The 19737-nt window shown below is 41.5% G+C and overlaps 1 protein-coding gene across 1 annotated transcript in view; it reads left to right on the top strand.

Moving 5' to 3' along the window:
• The window catches only part of HSDL2 (hydroxysteroid dehydrogenase like 2), a 63592-nt gene extending 44093 nt beyond the window's left edge, over positions 1-19499 (top strand). The window contains exons 6-12 of the mRNA XM_083179470.1: positions 9619-9722; positions 10274-10372; positions 12666-12860; positions 13592-13663; positions 16530-16673; positions 18023-18151; positions 18702-19499. Coding sequence (XP_083035596.1) covers positions 9619-9722; positions 10274-10372; positions 12666-12860; positions 13592-13663; positions 16530-16673; positions 18023-18151; positions 18702-18814 — 856 coding nt within the window. The 3' untranslated portion in view covers positions 18815-19499. The remainder of the gene's footprint in view (positions 1-9618; positions 9723-10273; positions 10373-12665; positions 12861-13591; positions 13664-16529; positions 16674-18022; positions 18152-18701) is intronic.
• Positions 19500-19737: the final 238 nt, after the last annotated feature.

Here is a 19737-nt window from a genome sequence, read left to right as displayed (position 1 = left end):
TTGGAACTTTAATTGCATGCAAAAGTCCATACTAAAATGTAGTAATAATAAAATTCTACATTTTGTAAACCTATAAAATCGCCACAAACTATTTTTCTATGGTCCTAATTCAGAGATGTATGCTCTGCCGATATTTTCGCAAGTATCTGTAAATTGTGCATGTGTCCCTGCTGCGCATGTGGTAATTGTTTTGCGATTTATACTTGCTTTAAGGATTCATTCACAAGTGCTTTACAGGGAGTGGGCATTTTGTGGGTGGTAACGTGGAGTGGCGGCAAAGTAGCGGGTGTGTCCGCACAACTTTTAGGGAGTGTATCAGCTGCCAATTGATCCTGTATGTATAAATCACGATTCCTGCGTCTCCCCAGCTGAAGACATTCGTAATGATCATAGACTTACCCAGTGAGTTTATTTTTATTCTGGATCTGCACCGAAGCTGTGAATATGTAGGCAGTTTTAGGCAATTTTCTCCCCTGCTCAAAAATTGCTTCTGCAGCAGCATTAGTGTACCACTATGAATCAGGCTTTGTGTGCTGTGACAGTGCTAATGAGCATGGCAGGATGGGTTAATACTGGTCACTGTGCTCCCATAGTCTCACTGTGTTAAGTCTTCTTTTTTTTTTTTTTTCTCCGTAATGTTGCGTTTTGTCTAACTTAGTTGCTATTGTGGTTCTTGCCCACCCTTGTGCTGTGTAGACCACTGTGGGTATACAGTAATATCACTGTATTGAGTTTATTGCTTTCCTTTATTATGACACATCTGTAGATGTGTCCTCATACATTTAAGGAAAAGGTTAAGTAACTCAAACAGATATATAATCACTTTTATCCGGCACTCACTGTTGCTGCTTAACGTTATTGACCTGATGCCCTCCTATGAGCAGGACTCCTCCTGCACCAATGTATAGTAGCAGAGACTGGCGGCACTCAGGTGTAGGTAAATAAAAAGCCAAAAGGTTTATTGGTGCAAGTAGGCAACGTTTTGGGGCAGAGCACCTTTATCAAGCCAAAAAAAAACTAGATCTTGTTGTTTTCTTGGCCTGATAAAGGGGCTCTTCCCCCAATTTGTACATAAGTACTGTTTTTAGTGGTCTTAGTTAAGCTCAATTCGCAATATGTCCCCAGGTTACTGGAATGTCTGGTCCCTCTTAGGCCCACAGATTTTCCACCAATCAACATGCAACACGATGGAAGAGAAAAGAATTGCAATAGCGTAATATTGTAACAAACAGAATTTATTCACGCAAATGATGACAATAAATGCCCGTACAGTGTTAAAACATTAAAAAGCTTATCTGGAGTATTGGCGAGGTCAATCCTTCTTCATCACCATAAAGCCAGAGTCCCCTCTACGCGTTTCATCCCCCGATTGGTGGAAAATCTGTGGGCCTAAGAGGGACCAGACATTCCAGTAACCTGGGGACATATTGCGAATTGAGCTTAACGAAGAGTGATTTGGAGACCACTAAAAACGGTACTTATGGTGAAGGGACCCGCTTATAACTAATAACATACTGCACCAGAAGGCGCCCTCTCACTCTCTTTTCTAGATCTTCATTATATGGTTCCCTGGAACAGGAACCAACAGGAGAGGAGCAGCCACTCTATAAAGAAGATAGAGGAACTGGGCCTTTTACACATAAAAAACGGACACATAAAGTCCACACAGACTCTTTTACAAAAATAAGGAACCACTTGGCGCTAGTACCACCACCTTACTGACGTATGTATGTGTGTGTGTGTGTGTGTGTTCGTGTGTGTGTTCAATAAAAGTAACAAAACCCGTCCCTCAGGATAACACAAGGAATTATTGACAAGGATATCCAATATATTTAATGGTCGTAAAACTAGGCTAAACTAGACTCCCTCCCCCTCAAGCAATACAGATACAAGTGCATATAATGCTAGAATCTTAATAGAGGATAGACAATGTATAACAAAAAATATGCGGTTATGGTTAAATCATATACGGTTAAAGGCATTTTAAAGTGGCCAGATTAGTATCTCAAACCATAGCAGTTCTTGAGATCTTGAAAGAATCGAGGTGTAATAAGTACCTTATTTCCAGTCGTACGGGATACTCAGGAATAACTCCAGGATATTCATACCAAGAATCCTAGAGCTGCCTGTAAGAGCAATGGAGGAATGATTTTATGCGGACCACATCATCATCCAAACATATAGCTATGGAATACCAAGTACCCTTAGATCAGGAAAGCTCCATCAGACACTATTCATCCAGGGTATGATCGGATACAAGAGCTGTAGGGACTGTAATATCATGGCCTCGAGGCATAGTCTCCTTATCTCCCACAACACATTCATCATGAAGGCAGGAGGTAGAAAGATCACCCCTCACCCCCCTGTACAACACAAACTTTTTAAGAAGCCTGTCAGCGGAGGCATGTACAGCCTGTAGGATTAGTTATTATCAATTTCTTATATGCTGCTTTACAGAGTATATTTTTGAACATTCACATCAGTCCCTGAACCAGTGGAGCTTACAATCTATATTCCTTGGCACATGTACATGCACACACAGACATTCTAGGGTTAATATTGTTGGGAGCCAGTTAGCCTACCAGTATATTTTTGGATTAGTTGAAGAGAAGCTCCATATTTATATGCAGAGTAGTTGCAGGCCGAATTCTAAATATGCAGGAGTACAGATTGGCTGCTGTGGAAGATCTAAAGTGTAAATGGCGGCGGATAGCACACCACCAAACCTGTCCAACCAGCTACAATGAGGTAAAACTTGAACTAGAAGGAGAAGAGGTAGTATTTAAGTGAAATAGCCCACAATTGATATATAAATAGCCCTGCGTCTGGGGGGAGGGGGGAGGGGAGAGACCGCATGCAGACTAGAGGCCACCTGTTGTAAGCACGCCAACATGCCAGAGAGAAGACGGTGGCTAAGCGGGGGACTTTTGGGTTGCAAAGGCAATGATCTAGTGAGCAAGGAGTGGGTCCCGTAACCTCAACTGAATGTCCCAGCGGCAGTCAGCAGTGCACAGCGGCAACCATTGCTGTATAGGGGTCTGGAACAGCCGCCGCTTGCTCAGACCCTGCAGGAGGAGAAAGGCGGCAAGTTAGGTGGTGCGACCACCAGGGTCTAAGGCAGGTTGATCCCACAGCATGTTGGGGGGTGCACCGCACAAGTATAGGGCATCAGGTAGGCTATTCAATCCCCGGAAGGGAGGCCAGCAGGATAAAAGGCAGGATATGCTGGAGAAGCTCAGCACTATATGTGCTACTTTATTGCTGCCATAGCCATTCCCCCGAGAATCTATGTTTTGTTAATGTAACTACATATATTTTTTTAGCAAGACACCATTGACCAAGCTAAACGCACTGAGGTGGGGGCAGTTTACAAAACCACTTGTAGCTTCTATATAAAGGGTACTGCATAGTATTTATACACTATACAGTATATAGACTAATATACAAACTTAACCTTGTTCTGTATAAGGGGTAAGGTACAATATAGGTCCAGACAGTGATCAGATTGTTACCCAGGATACCCATTGCAATAGCTTGTATACAGGAGCCCTCTCTGGTGAGTGTTTTCAAAAGCTAAATAGGTACTTGTTTCCTAGCACGGCGCCCATCGCATCGTATACCATAAGACTAAATATGGTATGCGATGCGATGCTGCACGATGATGTACAATAAAAAATTATATGGCATTGTATGCCATACAATGGCATACAATGCGATGGTATATGATTTTTTTTTTTTATTGTACAACCACCCAGATGGGTCCTTACAATGTTAAATGCCCCCCCACTATCAACGCCAACCCGAAGCGTGGTGAGTGCAGCGAGCCCTCGAGAGGCGGCGGTACGCGTCCTCCAAACTTTTCATACCCCTACTATCCACGTCGGCGTGGAGTTGATTTTCTATAGTGTGGCGAGCGCAGCGGACGTGGAATACATGTAAAGAAATACTCGTCCCTCGCTGCGCTCGCCACACTATCTAAAATCGACTCCACGCCGACATGGATAGTAGGGGTATGAAAAGGTCGGAGGACGCATTGATAGTGGGGGTGCATTTAACATTGTAAGCATACAAAGTTATACCACAGGTTCCATAACTCACATTCACATCATTTGAAGTACATGCCATCAGAACTTACACTCCTTTCTCGCTGCATGTTGCAGCTATCTATTGCCCACCTGGGCAGCCATCACGATTTCTGGAAGATTTTTCTGCCTGGCTCCCTCACTTCCTTTCCACTGACATCTCAACCATCATCATGGGTGACTTCAACATTGCTATTGATAGCCCAAAATCTGTTGCTCATGCCTCCAAACTACTCTCTCTAGAGAGAAGAAAAGGGTAACCACCGATGTGACTATAGCTGCTGTATCAGGAGGGTGTAAGGCTCCCAAAAATATACAAAGTACGTGAAAAAGGATATGATACAGCGCTCGGGTTTAGCTGAATTTATTACAATGTTAAAACATGATTATAGACAATACATTGCATATGAGAATTCTCAAATATAAAAATGAAAAAATAGGTAAAAATTATTAAAAAGGGTTTGCTACAAGCATTCAATATTGGAGCCAAGTGGGTGTTGAATGTTCTGAATCAACACTTGGGTGTATAATTACCATACGTGGTGGATGGCTTTATTGGAAATTCAGATATTCAAAGTCCCGGAGATTTCCCAGTGAAGGATTCCTGTGTCTCTCACAATGGAGGTGATGATAAGGCAGTCCTTAAGGTACAGGATCTCCTGGAACCAGCAGCCATTTCCATTTGGTACCAGCTGTACCTTAAGGACTGCCTTATCATCACCTCCATTGTGAGAGACACAGGAATCCTTCACTGGGAAATCTCCGGGACTTTGAATATCTGAATTTCCAATAAAGCCATCCACCACGTATGGTAATTATACACCCAAGTGTTGATTCAGAACATTCAACACCCACTTGGCTCCAATATTGAATGCTTGTAGCAAACCCTTTTTAATAATTTTTACCTATTTTTTTCATTTTTATATTTGAGAATTCTCATATGCAATGTATTGTCTATAATCATGTTTTAACATTGTAATAAATTCAGCTAAACCCGAGCGCTGTATCATATCCTTTTTCACAAACTATTCTCTCTAACCTCCTCTCTCGGCCTCTCCCAATGGACTGACTCCTCTACTCATCGGGATGGCCACTGTCTTGATCTGATATTCACTAAGCTGTGCTCAGTGTATGAATTCACCAATTCTCCTTTCCCTCTCTCAGATCACAACCTTATCTCCTGCATGCTGTCCTCTAGTACTTCTAACTCAAAAACACAGAATCCTTTAATCCACCTCAAGACCGCAGAAATATTAATGATATTAATTTCCAAGTACTCTCCTCCTCACTGCAACAACAGCTTGCTCCTATTTCTGCATTCACTACTCCTGAGATGGTGGTATCACACCTAACCCTCCAAACAGCCCTGGATGAAGTGGCTCCAGTTACCCGCCACACTCCACGTAGGCCTAGACGCCAACCGTGGCACTCTAAATTAACGAGACACCACGCAAAGCTGAGCGTAAATGGCGTAAATCTCAGTCCAATGGATTTCTTTACATCAGTGATTTTCAACCTTTTTACCTTGCGGCACACTAAATAGGACTTTAAAATTGCCAAGACACACCCTAAGATCCCCACAGGGTAAAACACCTTGGCCACCACAGGAAAAAAAAAAAACCTATTGACCCCCATATTAAAAACAATCACAATGATCCCCACAGGTAGCTAAAATAAAATACATTGGCCCTTTACATGAAAAGAAGAGACCAGCAAATAACATTTGAACTGGTGGTGGCTGTAAATGGGTTTGGGCATCTCTAGATGTGGGGGCACACTTGAGAACAGCTCAAGGCACACTAGTGTGCCACGGCACACTGATTGAAAAACACTGCTTTACATATAAGAATATCTACCAGTACTACAGTTATGCCCTGGAAACTGCCAAACAAACATATATCCAAACTCTCATTTCTGCTCAAGCTTCTAACCCAAAACGTCTTTTTAATACATTTAAATCCCTCCCTCACCCAAGCCACCAACCACTATCCATGCACAAGATCTTGCTTCCTACTTCAGGGATAAGATTGACAAGATCAGAGATGAATTGGTATGCTCCAACTCCGTTGGTGATATGCTCAATTCCATACCTGAGCCCTCTGAAGCATTTGCTTAATTTGATCCCACAAATGAAGATGAAGTATCTGCACTTTTCTCTGCCTCCCACTCTACTACCTCTCCTCTTTACCCTATACCCTCGCAAATAAGTAAATCTCTGTCTCCTGTGCTCATCCCAATCTTAACTAAAATCTGTAACATCTCTTTCTCTACTGGTGTCTTTCCTTCATTGTTCAAACAAGCAGTTATTACTCTGATTCTGAAAAAAACAGAATTCTGATCCAAGCTCTCTCTCAAACTACCATCCCATTTCTCAACTTCCATGTACCTCCAAACTACTTGAAAGACTTGCCTATACTCGCCTCACACACTTTCTTAACTCGCACAACTTAATGGACCGGCATCAGTCAGGCTTTCGTGCCCAACACTCCACAGAGACAGCACTGGCTAAAGTTGTGAATGATCTGGTCACTGCTAAGTCTAAAGGCCACTACTCACTACTAATTCTTCTAGATCTCTCTGCTGCTTTTGGCACTGTTGACCACACACTTCTCATACAAACACTACAATCCATAGGTCTTAAAGACACAGCCCTCTCTTGGTTCTCATCCTACCTATCTAACCGCTCCTTTAGTGTTCGTTTCTCTGATTCTACCTCCTCTTCGCTACCTCTTTCAGTTGGAGTACCTCAGGGTTCAGTTTTAGGTCCCCTGCTTTTCTCAATCTATGCCTCATCTCTTGGCAAACTAATCAGCTCCTTTGGATTTCAGTATCATCTGTATGCGGATGATACTCAGCTCTACCTATCCTCCCCGGACCTGTCCCCATCTGTTTTGAGCCGTGTCTCTGAATGCCTTTCTGCTGTTTCATCCTGGATGTCATCTCGCCACCTCAAACTTAATATCTCAAAAACAGAATTAATTCTATTTCCGACAATAAATAGTAGTTACCAACCTGATATCTCTATCGCTGTTGAGAAGATGACAATCACTCCTACCTCTCAAGCTCGCTGCCTAGGTGTTATCCTTGACTCAGAACTTTCCTTTGTACCCCACATTCAATCTGTCTTAAAATCATGCCACATGCACCTAAAAAAACATATTTAAAATTCACCCTTACCTTACACAAGACACTGCAAAAACTTTAATCCATGCTCTCATCATCTCACGCATTGATTATTGCAATAGTCTCCTTATTGGCCTTCCCCAATACAGACTCTCACCACTACAGTCCATTATGAATGCAGCTGCAAGGCTAATCTTCCTAGCCAGACGTTCATCGTCTGCAAAGCTACTCTGTCAGTCAGTTCATTGGTTACCTGTATTCTACCGTATTCAATACAAAATTCTTTTACTTACACACAAAGCCATAAACCAAACTACACCAACATACATATCTTCTCATATCTCAAAATATCATCCAACACGACCTCTACGCTCCTCCCAAGATCTGCATCTCTCATCCACACTCATTACTCGCACCCATTCCCGACTGCAGGACTTTCTACGGGCTGCACCCACTCTGTGGAATGCCCTCCCAAGCACAATAAGACTCTCCTCCAGTCTCCAAACCTATAAGTGTTCCTCTTCAGGCAAGCTTATCAAATTCCAGAACCAGTCATAGAACCTTGCATTCTGGTGGAATTGATGCAATAAAGAATACAGTATCTATCCTTATGTATCAATGCCTATTTCCCTATAAATTGTAAGCTTGCGAGCAGGGCCCTCCTACATTTTGACTGTCTGTAAATTCCCTGTTTTGTTGTATCACTGTCCCCTTTGTAAAGCGCAACGGAATATGCTGCGCTATGTAAGAAACTGTTAATAAATAAATAATAAGCACCCATTATGGTGCTTATACAATAAAAAATTGTATTGGGGCTGCTTTCAACATTGTAAGCACCCATTAGGGTGCTTATACAATACAAAATCGCATCGTATGCGGCTATATGGCATGCAATGCGATGGCATAAGATGCCATAAGATGAAAAAATTGGGCACCGTGCTAGGAAACAAGTACCGCTAAATAATACCCAGAGCCACACCTACCATAACAAGCCATGTCTTCACACATTTAGCACAGGAGTGGCAAACCTAAAATGAGCAAAAGTCACCTGTTTGAGCGCTCAAACTGGATTTTTTTGTATTGCGCCCATTAGATTGGTCGGGTTTAGTTGCTATGTATGGTAAAGATCAGTGATTCTGCTACAGTGATCCTGGAGAAAAACAACCATGAACTGCACAGAAACGCAGGCTTGATCATGAAAAAAGATGTTAGCGAGACACCATATGCAAATATTTCTACCTAGCTGAATAGTGTCCGTAAATCATGGGCACCAGTGGCGTAACTAAAAGTATTGCGCGTTCGGAGCCCGGGACCCACAGAAGATTTGTTTGTGGTCCCGGCTCCACTGTCTGCTCCTTGCTCCAGCGTCTTATGCAAACGGACCATTACAAAATGTCTGCCCCCATACAGCAGACACTTTTCTGCTGTATGGGGGTGGATATTTTGTGATAGTCCGTTTAGATTAGAAGCAGAAGCAAGGGCGGGACAGGGAGCCGGGACCACAGACAAATCTTCTGCGGGTCCCGGGCTGCGATCACAGGTAAGCTCCCAGCAGGTGGCAGTGGCAGCAGCATTATAATAGCCCCGCAGACCCCGGCACCCACACCTATACATCTCCTCCCCGCTACCGTGGGGTCTGCAGGCTATTGTTATGCCACTGATGGGGACTAGCTAAATAGGATGATCACTTACCTGTCCTTGCTGTTTTATTAATCTCAGCGACCAGAGAATTAGGCAGTAGCTCTGCACATGCTTGTCTTCATAATGTGTATGTAAACCCTGTCTATTCTGGATGCCTGTCTTAAATGGAATTAAGAAAAGGTAGATCTACAGTATACAGTGTATGCCTTATGTCCCTTGACAAGAAAGGGAGGTGGGTGTCTTTAATGTGCACGATCTGAGGCCATGGTCCGCGTCTGTATACGTCGCAATACTAATTTGTAGCTTTTTTAGATGCACCATTTGAAACTTGTACCAGTGCTATGACTGGTACAGTCTCTGCACCTGAGTATGGCCTCCTATGTGAGTGTTCCAGCATCATTGTACAGATTGGATTTCCACGATGCACTCCAACACTACCAGGAGACACAGCATCTCAGCATCTTTTTAGCTTAGCACCCTGTTACCTCCTCCCAGTCACCATCCAGGACCGTCCTTTACATTTCTGCTTCTGCGGTTCTAAATTTGTACTATGACTTTATATATACAAAATCATGGCGCATGCTCAGTTGGGCTCAGACACGCACAAATGAAAACAAACCCCAATGTGTTGCCTCCGATGTCGCTGCTGCGTCTGAATTCAGAATCGTCCCCATAATGGGCACTTGGTTAACAGATGTAAATACATTGTTCTGCATTGTAGTCCTCTGTTGTCCGTGTCATTTTTTTAAAATATATATTTGTTTGATTTCAGGTCAAAAATATGTCTCCCTTACTTAAAACGAAGCAAAGTAGCCCATATTCTAAACCTCAGCCCTCCACTGAATCTGAACCCAGTCTGGTTTAAGAATCACTGTGGTAAGTTGCAGAGTTATCTATTGTCCCAATAGATTGTTTTAATCACCCTAAGCTTTGTTCTAGCACTAAAGTTACTTGATAAGCTCACTTGTCGTGACCTACTTCTGCAAATGTGGCCAGATGCCAATGTGTATTTTCCATGTAAATTTTTAATAAGTCTCTTTTAAGGAGTTTTCTCTGAATACCTTGTGCTTGGTCACTAGTGCAGGTGGATGGGCCAACCTGTAATTGGTAACTATTTAGGGGAAGCAGGGGAACTACAGTTATCACCACCTGTAGTTTCCCTCCTGCACTGCCTGGTTGACGGCCAGTGGTGTTGAGTAAGCAGGGAGAGGCCTGCATTTCCAGAAATGGGGGCATTTACCCCCGGTTTTTGGGAAAGTGGAATCCAGTGTTACCAGTCTGTGAGTAGGCCTCCCCCATAAAGAATATATTGCCTCCAAAGAGGAAATACACTTTTCTAGACTTTTATGTAACCTGTATATGTGTAGCAGTCTGTCAGTTAGTAACACATGTGACATGTTCAATGCAGATGTGTTTTTGTATTTCAGCCTACACCATTGCAAAGTATGGAATGTCCATGTGTGTGCTTGGGATGGCCGAGGAATTTAAAGGAGAAGTTGCTGTCAATGCCTTGTGGCCAAGAACAGGTGACCTGCTCTTATTGGTTTTGCCAGTTTAGTGTCTGATTTTATGTAATCATTAACCATTATTACTTAAGGTCTGCAGGGTGATAATGCGGATAACTCTGCTGCTTTTCCTATCTTTCCCCTTCAGCATATCCTACAGCTGCTAAAAGTAATCTGGAATCAATCAACCTTGCTATTATTACTCGGTTTTGAATGTCAGTATATAAAGATGTGTCCCAGTATGTCCATCAAACTCTGCATCTTAGAGAACAGTCTATTATAGAACACTTCATGCTGTCACACAAAAAAAACTGGAGAATGATACAGTTTGAAAAGCAAAGCTATTAAAACTTCTAAGTTTATATATAGTCTATAACTGTCTCCATCACGCATATATCTACTGTACGTTCTTATATGAATGTCTTTGTAGAACATAATTTAAGCTTTTTAAACTGATTGACCCTGAGCAGCGGGAAGCTTATGACCGTTAGTAAATGTACGGATATAGGGCCTGATTTGAGTGTTTTTGTAAATTATTGCAGAACTACAAACCATGGTAGCAGGTTGCAAGGGGTGCGGGGGCGTGTGTGCCCCCAAAATGTCTTACTATATTTTTTTTAGTGATGGAATTTTACATTCAGACCATTACTAGAAGCAGAGTAGGCCAGCTTGCAAGGGCATTCTGTATGTTCTAGAGCGGTACAGCATGGAGAGTCCTAAAATAATTCTGTTTTATTAAATATTATCAGAGAAGTGCTGTTGCAATACCATTATCTGATATTTTGTGGTTGCTGCAACTACGCACCTGGTGTAAAAGGAATGCTCTAGTGCAATTTTATAATATTGACTTTGCTTTTAGTTGAATTACCAACTGAAAGTTAGAATTCTTTTCTGAATAAAGACACTGTAACCAATCATAGCCACGTATTGCACCAAAGGCCGAAAAATCTTTTTTCTGATTAAAAAAAAGAATAAAAATAAGTTTTTGGAGGCGGATTCGAGGGGTTGCAGAGACCAACTTGATTAATTTTGTGGCCTTCACTCCTGAGTGGACCATTTTGGGCATCTTTCCAAGGGGACAGAGGCTCACACCAGGTTTCAGAAAACTATTACTTGCAATAAATGAAGCCGTAAAAAAAGACCATTCTACTAGAATGGACAGACCCAACCCTGGAGGAGAAATTCTCCTTTATTTTCCACTTGGATTGGATTGAGACACAGGGGTAGATTTATTAAGCTTGGTGAAGTGATAAACTGTCTGGTTTTTATCACCGGGCCAATCAGCTCCTACTTATTATTTTTCAAACCAAGCCTGTAACTTCACAGGTAGGAGCTGATTGGCCGCTGATAAAATCCAGACACTTTATCACTTCCTCGAGCTTAATAAATCTGCCCTCATGTTTGATAAGGAGAGATGGGCATTGTCATTTTTTCGATGCATAGAAAATCTTTATTGTGACTTTGCTATCATCAACACAATCCCAGATTTATAATAACATGCATTTGACCCAGTTGTACGAAACCCGTATCCTGCTCTGAGATCCCCCTATTGTGGTGCCCAAGGGATGAACATCAGTCATCTCCCCCCTACCTTCTTTTTCTTTTTGTCCTTAATTGTATTCCACCTATGCCAATACTACTACTGTAAGTAGGTTTTTACAATATTCCCAAATATTGAACCATTTACAAGTAGGCATATTACAATGGAGTGCCGTGGAAAAGTGCTGATATTGGTTTAATCGTATCTCATTTACAATTGCATGTATTATTTACTATGTTCAAATTACATGTAAACATTGCATGTATGTGATCAGTGTTTTTGCATCAAAAAAATAAAAAAGAATCAAAAGCCGTAATAGACATCCCGCACAGCTAATCGTGGTTTAGGAAATCCGATTTAATTTCTGCATATTATAAACTTTTATAATATTCGTGTTTTGAAATATATTAACAGATTCTTTTCATTGGTTGCTAGAACTGCAGGACTTGTATGTTTTTAGGTTAATAAGTTCTTACCGCTGTCCTTTCAGCACTCTGCATTTCTTTAATCAAACTCTAACTTTCATTCATTTTCAAGACCTATTGTTTTGAAACCTTACATTTTTATGTTAGATAATTTAATATTTTAGAAGCCCACTCAGCCCGATTGTTGCTTGCAGCTATAAATGTTAAAGGCTTCAAAATTGCAGCGCAACTATGCATTTTATGCAGAACTTGTAGATGTGGGAAAACCTTATGGTTCATCGTAATAAAATACTTTGTTAAAATGCGTTTTAGTTACAGATCAGAATGAACATTGTGTTTTCCACTGCAGCTATACATACAGCTGCTATGGATATGCTGGGAGGATCTGATGTGGGGAAGCAATGCAGGACAGCTGACATCATGGCTGATGCTGCATACTCTATTCTGACCAAGCCAAAGAATTACACAGGAAATTTTGTCATTGATGAGGAGCTATTAAAGACTGAGGGAATTAAGGACTTTGATGTCTACGCAGTATCTCCAGGTGTGTATTTTGATGAGCTCTGTGTTTTGAAATGTGATTACAGAAATTATGCATATACAGATGTATGTGTATAGGTACAGTTTATCCTCTCTGTTATATGCTCATGTGAAAGCGATAAAGTAACTATTTATGTAAGGCTTTTTGGACTATTATGGTGTGTTCATCCATCTAGCTAAAAAAAAGAAGCATAAAGTCTATGGGCCTGATTTAGACCCGATCGCATGTCTGCAATTTTGCAGCACCGGCAATTATCGAATGACCGCACATGCACGCGGTACACTGTGGGCATGTGTGAGCCGTCCATATGAAGGCAGCCAGCAATGGCCAGCCATCACTGGCTGCTCACAAGGTGATTGACACCCTGTGGCCGTTTGAGGGTGACAACAGTGTGTCCCAGAAAACGCAGGTGTTCCCAGGCCATTGGGAAGGAGGGTCACTGACATCAGCGGCCTCCTTATCCCCACGGCCATTGCAGCTGCAAACAGAGGGGAAAACCATTTGATGGTGAGTGATTTTGAATGTTTTTTTCCCTCATGTGCATGGCTGCAATCGCATTCGCACCCATGCACATGGGCGATGGGAGTGTTTGGTGGGGAAGCGTTTACCTGATTGCTGGGCTCTGAAAACTCGCAGCCCAGCGATCAGGTCTGAATCGGGCCATATGTAAAGGTATAGCAACTATACATATTCAGTGTGAAAACCTTGTCTTTTCTTTTTTTCTTCTTCTTTAGGACATCCCTTGCTTCCAGATTTCTTTTTAGATGAGAATCCAGATGTTCTCACTAGCAAAATGGAGGAGCATGGTAGGTGGTTAGATCACAAAGTCCGTTAGAAAGTACTTGAAACTTAAAAGGTATTGAGAAATGTCCATAGAGCCTCTGTGTCTTTATGGGAAGACCCTAAAATAAGCTGGTAACTCAATATATTGCAAACACCAAGTTCAGGGTGTCCAACAAGTCATGCCACGTACTCTGATGGAGAACTATTCTACAAATATAAACATTCTTCTGCCTTTTAAGAAATGAGAGTACCGGATTAAGTCACTGCTGTTTTGTGGTTCGTTGGGGTAAAGCTCCCTTGGTCATAATAAACAAAGTTCGAACAGCACACGGTTTTACTGCAAAATATATTACTAGAATTTCCTAATAATAACATGTATTACAATAACACAGGATAGCTTTGACTTGAAGGCAAGATGTTTCTTTGCTCAAAAATCTGTCTAAAATGTCTAAGGTCCGGCTTTAGCATGGATCGCATATGATAAGTTGCTCAAAACAGCTTATAATTGTGATTCTTAAGCATGCAAATGCAGGAGGGGGAGCATCATGACCACCATCAGACGTGGTGCCCCTCTATAAGTTAAACCTGCCGCTGCACTGCTTGCGAGGCCATGGCCACTCCCAAAAAACTGTGGTGACATGCCCTTGTTTTCAAAAATGCAGGCCACTTCGGTCCTCCCCGCAAACACCTCTGCATGACAGTCAAGCAGAAGCATTCTCTGTTCTGCCACATGATCACAGGACCCATCCTGCACACACATAGAACCCAAACATTGGGCACAATGCAGGTTGGATCGCTTATAGCTTATAGCCCTTGAGGACTATTCACCACATACACGATGATTCACCACATACACAGCCCAGAGTTCACAGGCCCTGTTTTATCCTGTTCTTACAGTACCACAGTCGGCAGTTCTAAGGTGGATGCTTTAACCTGATCAGACTCACAAAATATAAATAAATGCAAATTACATTTCAAAAGTGTTAACTGGATAAAGCAATTTGCTGCTTTTTTTTTTTTTTATATATATATTTATCTATAACTCAACCAGTTTTCTTTCCCAAGCACAACCTGTTTAATATATGCCTGTCTCTTTCACTAAAAACAGTTTAGACTTGCTCAGAATCTTAACACCTTCTCACCTCTTCAGGAAAGCCTATCATATTTAAGTTCTACACGCATAACCATCTGAGGCACTTATGTATCATATGGCTTCCCTTCTGGACTTGTAACTTGGTGGACTGCTATGCTATTACTGTCCTTGTGTTTCCCTCCTATAGCCCTATAGATTGTAAGCTTGCAGCAGGGCTCTCCTACCTCCAAGTCTGTCTGTTGATACCCAGTTTGTTTTATCACTGTCTACTATTGTAAAGCGCAACGGAATCTGCTGCGCTATATAAGAAACTGTAAATAATAAATAATGGGGCCTACACACGTAGATATTTTGCTGAGCAATGCTAGATAGCTCAGATCGCTTGGCACACAGCGCTGCACAGCGATGTGTGCTGAGTGATCTGTCAGGGCCAGTGTTCTCCTGTGAGAAGACTGGCCCTGACCGGCGATCTAACTAGATTGATCCAACATGCTGGATCTTATTCACCAGGTGATATTGAAGCACAGGGCCACGCATGGCTATCACCGCTACACACGGAGCTATGTAGGGCCATTGTCTAAGTCAGGCATGTCCCAACTGTGGCCCTCCAGATGTTGTGAAACTACACATCCCAGCATGCCTTGCCATAGTTTTAGCATTCCCTAATGGCAAAACTGTGGCAAGGCATGGTGGAACTTATAGTTCCACAACAGCTGGAGGCCATAGTTTGGACATGCCTGGTTTAAAGCTGGGCATACATCAAGGCGATTTGGTCCGATTTCGGCCGATTGCGACCAATCGGCCCGTTAAATCGGACCAAATCACCTCTCCCTGACATGTAGTCGGGTCCGATGCGCGGTCCCGTGCGCATCGGACCCGACTAGGTGGTCGGACCGGCTGGCTATCCGACCACCCGTTCTGGGACGGGCGCTAAGCAGTGACGCATGCGATCCATCACAACGGATCGCATGTGTCCCTGCCGCCGGAAGGTCCCGGCGGCTTGCAGTCCATCAGGTGTCCGTACACTGCTGCGAGACGTCGCAGGCAGTGTATGGGCACCTTAAGTGTTCTAGTCAAATTAATTCAGATCACTTAGAAAATGCCTTGAAATTAAAAAATGCTGAAACCCAACAATTCTGTCTTTTTTTTCACCTGTGTGTCTCTCTTTACAAAGTTATGCACAAGATCCCTGAAGGGCATCTACTGCAAAAAGTACTTTATCACACCAGTGGGTTAATTGGCATATGACTACTTAAGTGAGAATGTACTATGAACTGTATTGTTTCCAAATGTCTAGGCCATTTAAAAAAACAGAAAACCTTTTTCACAAGTGCTTTGTCTATGCATTTAAAAAGGGCAATTCTACAACCATGTGTAGAGCTCTACTTTTATAGCATGTTAAAACTAATTCATAAACATACTTTTACACTACATGGTGCCAATTCATCCATTTAAAACCTGTCAAATGCACCACAATTGTGCTGGGCCTTTGCCACACTTTTATGTTTATACTCCGCTCCAGATTGGTACTCAGGGGTAGATTTATTAAGCTTGGTGAAGTGATAAACTGTCTGTTTTTTATCACCGGCCAATCAGCTCCTACCTGTCATTTTTCAAACCAAGCCTGTAGCTTCACAGGTAGGATCTGATTGGCCGGTGATAAAAAAACAGACAGTTTATCACTTCACTGAGGTTAATAAATCTACCCCTGAAAGACAAGTTTTTGATGAAGTGAGAAGTATCCCAAACTCCAGGGTCTGAACATATATTGATTTTCATTTTTGTTACACTTGTAGGTGGGTCTGCTGCTTTTAAGGGTGGACAACAGGCAGCATCAAAGACCAATAGTCCAGTGGAAGACACATTTACGGTTATTGGAAGATCTCTAAATGAAGACACTGTAAAGTCTGTTCAAGGAATCTACCAGTTTGTACTTTCAGGTAGATATTTAATTATGCAAACATACTAATCATAATGACAGGTTGGAGTTAAATAAATATATTCTATATGAGATATTGATAGTTGTGACTTCATAATGCATGTATATTGAATAACGGAAAAATATAAAAGTATGCCTACAATGTATTTTCACACTTGACACAAACTGTTTTATTTCCTTAAACTCTATCTGAAAGGAATGTTTTATTAAACACAATTTTCATTTTTGTATTTTATTTTTGATGCTATCCGATGACATCTCTAATTATGTCTGACTTCATAGAGCTGTTTTGTAGGAGACTTTCTTAAGCTACGTACACATGAGATCGCTCAGCGACCAAATTACTGAGTGTCCCATTTTCATCAGCGACCAGCGAAGGTCGCTGATGAAAACTGAGTCACTGAAAGAGGAAGCTGCTGATCGCAGGAGCATGCTCCTACGACCAGGGACCTGTACACACAAGGATATGGTTACTCAGCAATCAGATCCCCGACGATATTTGCTGAAATATCCCCATGTGTACCGGGCTTAACTCCGCTCCAGTTACATCAGCCGATTTGAATGTTTAACATGGGCAAAACACCTGGATCCATCTTTATACCGGCCACTCATTAAGAGTAGAAAAGCAGGAATTTTAAGTAACTTACTGTACTTGCAAATTTTACTACACTACGTTACTTTATCTTCCTTTTTTAAGGGTGTTTTTCTAAATCTTTCCCACAGTGGTCTTTTATTCAGATACTGGGGTAAAAGGGGGTCAGTAAAAAGTGTTTTTTTGTGTTCTCAGCCTCTTATGCTATAGATCATAAAACCACATGTAAGTGATCATGAGGTGATGCCAGTTAATACCCCCGACAGGGGCAATCCTGACTGTCAGAGTCCTGATGGGATGTACTGAGGGTTAAGGTTAGGCACTAGGGGAGAGTTAATCTGAATCCTGGATCTGGGTAATCCTAATCCCTGCATCTATGCACTGTGCGTCTAGGCAAAATGTCTTCTAAATTCACCATTACTTTATATCCATGAAAGTAATTAATGGGGAACAAAAGGATCATTCCATCAGACATTGTGTACTGTGATTGAAGACTTTCTCTTGAGGAAAACAATATCAGGAGAAAGTATAATGCAGCATTGGCTGAATAGTAATATAAGTATATGTTATAGACGGGCAGCACTTTGGAGTATTACCCTCATTGTGTTTGTTTGTCCTCTATTTATGCTTTTATTGGGAAAGTTTGGGTATAATTTGAGCTGCTATTTTCCCACCTGCACCTAGATAGCCGGATTATCTTTTTTTCCAATACCATTTTCAATTGTATGTGGGGTAACTGCTTTGTCTGCCGTACTTAGGTGCAGAAGAAGGTACTTGGTATCTGGATCTGAAGAGTGACAAGGGTGGAGTTGGAAAAGGAGAGTCGCCTATCAAAGCGAACGTGGTGATGAGTATGGATAGCGCAGATTTTGTGAAGATGTTTACTGGTGAGTTAATTGTACAATGGGGCATTTGTATCAAAGAATTGAGAGCAATAAAGTACCCGCCAATCAGCTTACGGTCATGTTACAGGCTGTGTTTGAAGAACGACAGAAGCAGACTGTTGGGGCCAGATGTATCCAGCTTCAAAGAGTGATAAAGTGGAGAATAATTAACCACCAATCAATCAGCTCTTATCTGTCATGTTACAGGCTGGGATTGAAGAGCTGGTTGTTTATCTCTCCCCTATATCACTTTTTAAAGCTTGATACATCTGGCCCATAGTGCGGTATCTTCCTATATTTTATCTCTTTCCAAGCTTTCCTAAAGACCCCCAAATGTTGGCTATGAACTTGAATCTTTAAAATACAGTACAGTGATAGCAGAATATATAAAATTTTCAGGAAATTAAATATACAGTGACATAAGCATATGTAAAACTTAATATCTATTCATGAAAACCTTTCTTCATGTTCCTTTACATAAATTTTTTTGGTTACCATATTTGTTTCAAATATAACAATTCAATTAGTCATGGTATTTTACTCTGGTTCACAGGGAAACTGAAGCCTACAATGGCATTCATGAGTGGAAAGCTGAAGATAAAAGGGGATATGGGCCTGGCAATGAAATTGGAAGCGCTAATGGGCCGGATGAATGCTAAGTTGTGATGGCGGCCACACACTCTGCTATTTAGTCAAAGAAATCCTCTCTCTAGTGTCACAAGAGCAGTAATCTACATGGCCACAGATGCTATATATAGGCGGACAGCTCATTTAATGGGAAGATGTTGTAAAATCATTTTCTAAATAAATTGTTAAATAATGTAATAATAAAAGACCTGAATGTATCCAAAGTAGATATTTAGCCATTTTGCCTTAAAGGGATCTGCAGCGACTAACAAAATGAACATGTGGAATAATTGTATGGACTAACCAGGAATGCTATGATACCAGTAATAATGATTTGGGGATTACACAAACAGAACTGCTAATCCTTTTTATTTGTATTTCCCAACTCCCACCACTTTTATACTTTTGAAGACTCGGCAGACCATAAAATAATGTTTTATGTACACTTCAATCTCTAGAAAGTACTTTCTATAATTGGTCTTTAGTAATGGTGTATTCATTCACAACATTTAGCATAAAAATAGAACTAAGGTAAACGGTCACAATATTTACCCATAGACTTTTTATATCTTGGGTGTCCTATTACCCAGGACCCACTTAAAGGATGAGCTTAACACTAACATTGTATGATTCTGAATATTTGTAATAAGATCCCTGTCCATATGTATCACTGTAAATCTACTTATACTTGTATCTTGATATTAAACATGGTCTCACAAGTTTGCACAGGAGTTAAGTAATCTTTTGTAATAAATGTGCAGGCTAATATATATATTCATGTGCTGTAATAAATGTGCAGGCACCAGAATGGGTTGGGTATAATATCCGGGCACTCAGCATGCCGATGGTCAGAACCATGAAGGTGGAATCCCAGCATTGAAAATCATTCATTTTGGTATTGTATTGTATTGTAACCCTAACTGTCCCCTCCCGCATCCTAACCCTTACACAGTGGTCAGGAA

Source organism: Crinia signifera, chromosome 1 (genome assembly GCF_055691185.1).
Source record: "Crinia signifera chromosome 1, ASM5569118v1, whole genome shotgun sequence".
Classification (NCBI taxonomy): Eukaryota; Metazoa; Chordata; class Amphibia; order Anura; family Myobatrachidae; genus Crinia; species Crinia signifera.
Note: the sequence above shows the minus strand (reverse complement) of the source record. Positions and strands in the feature narration are given on the sequence as shown.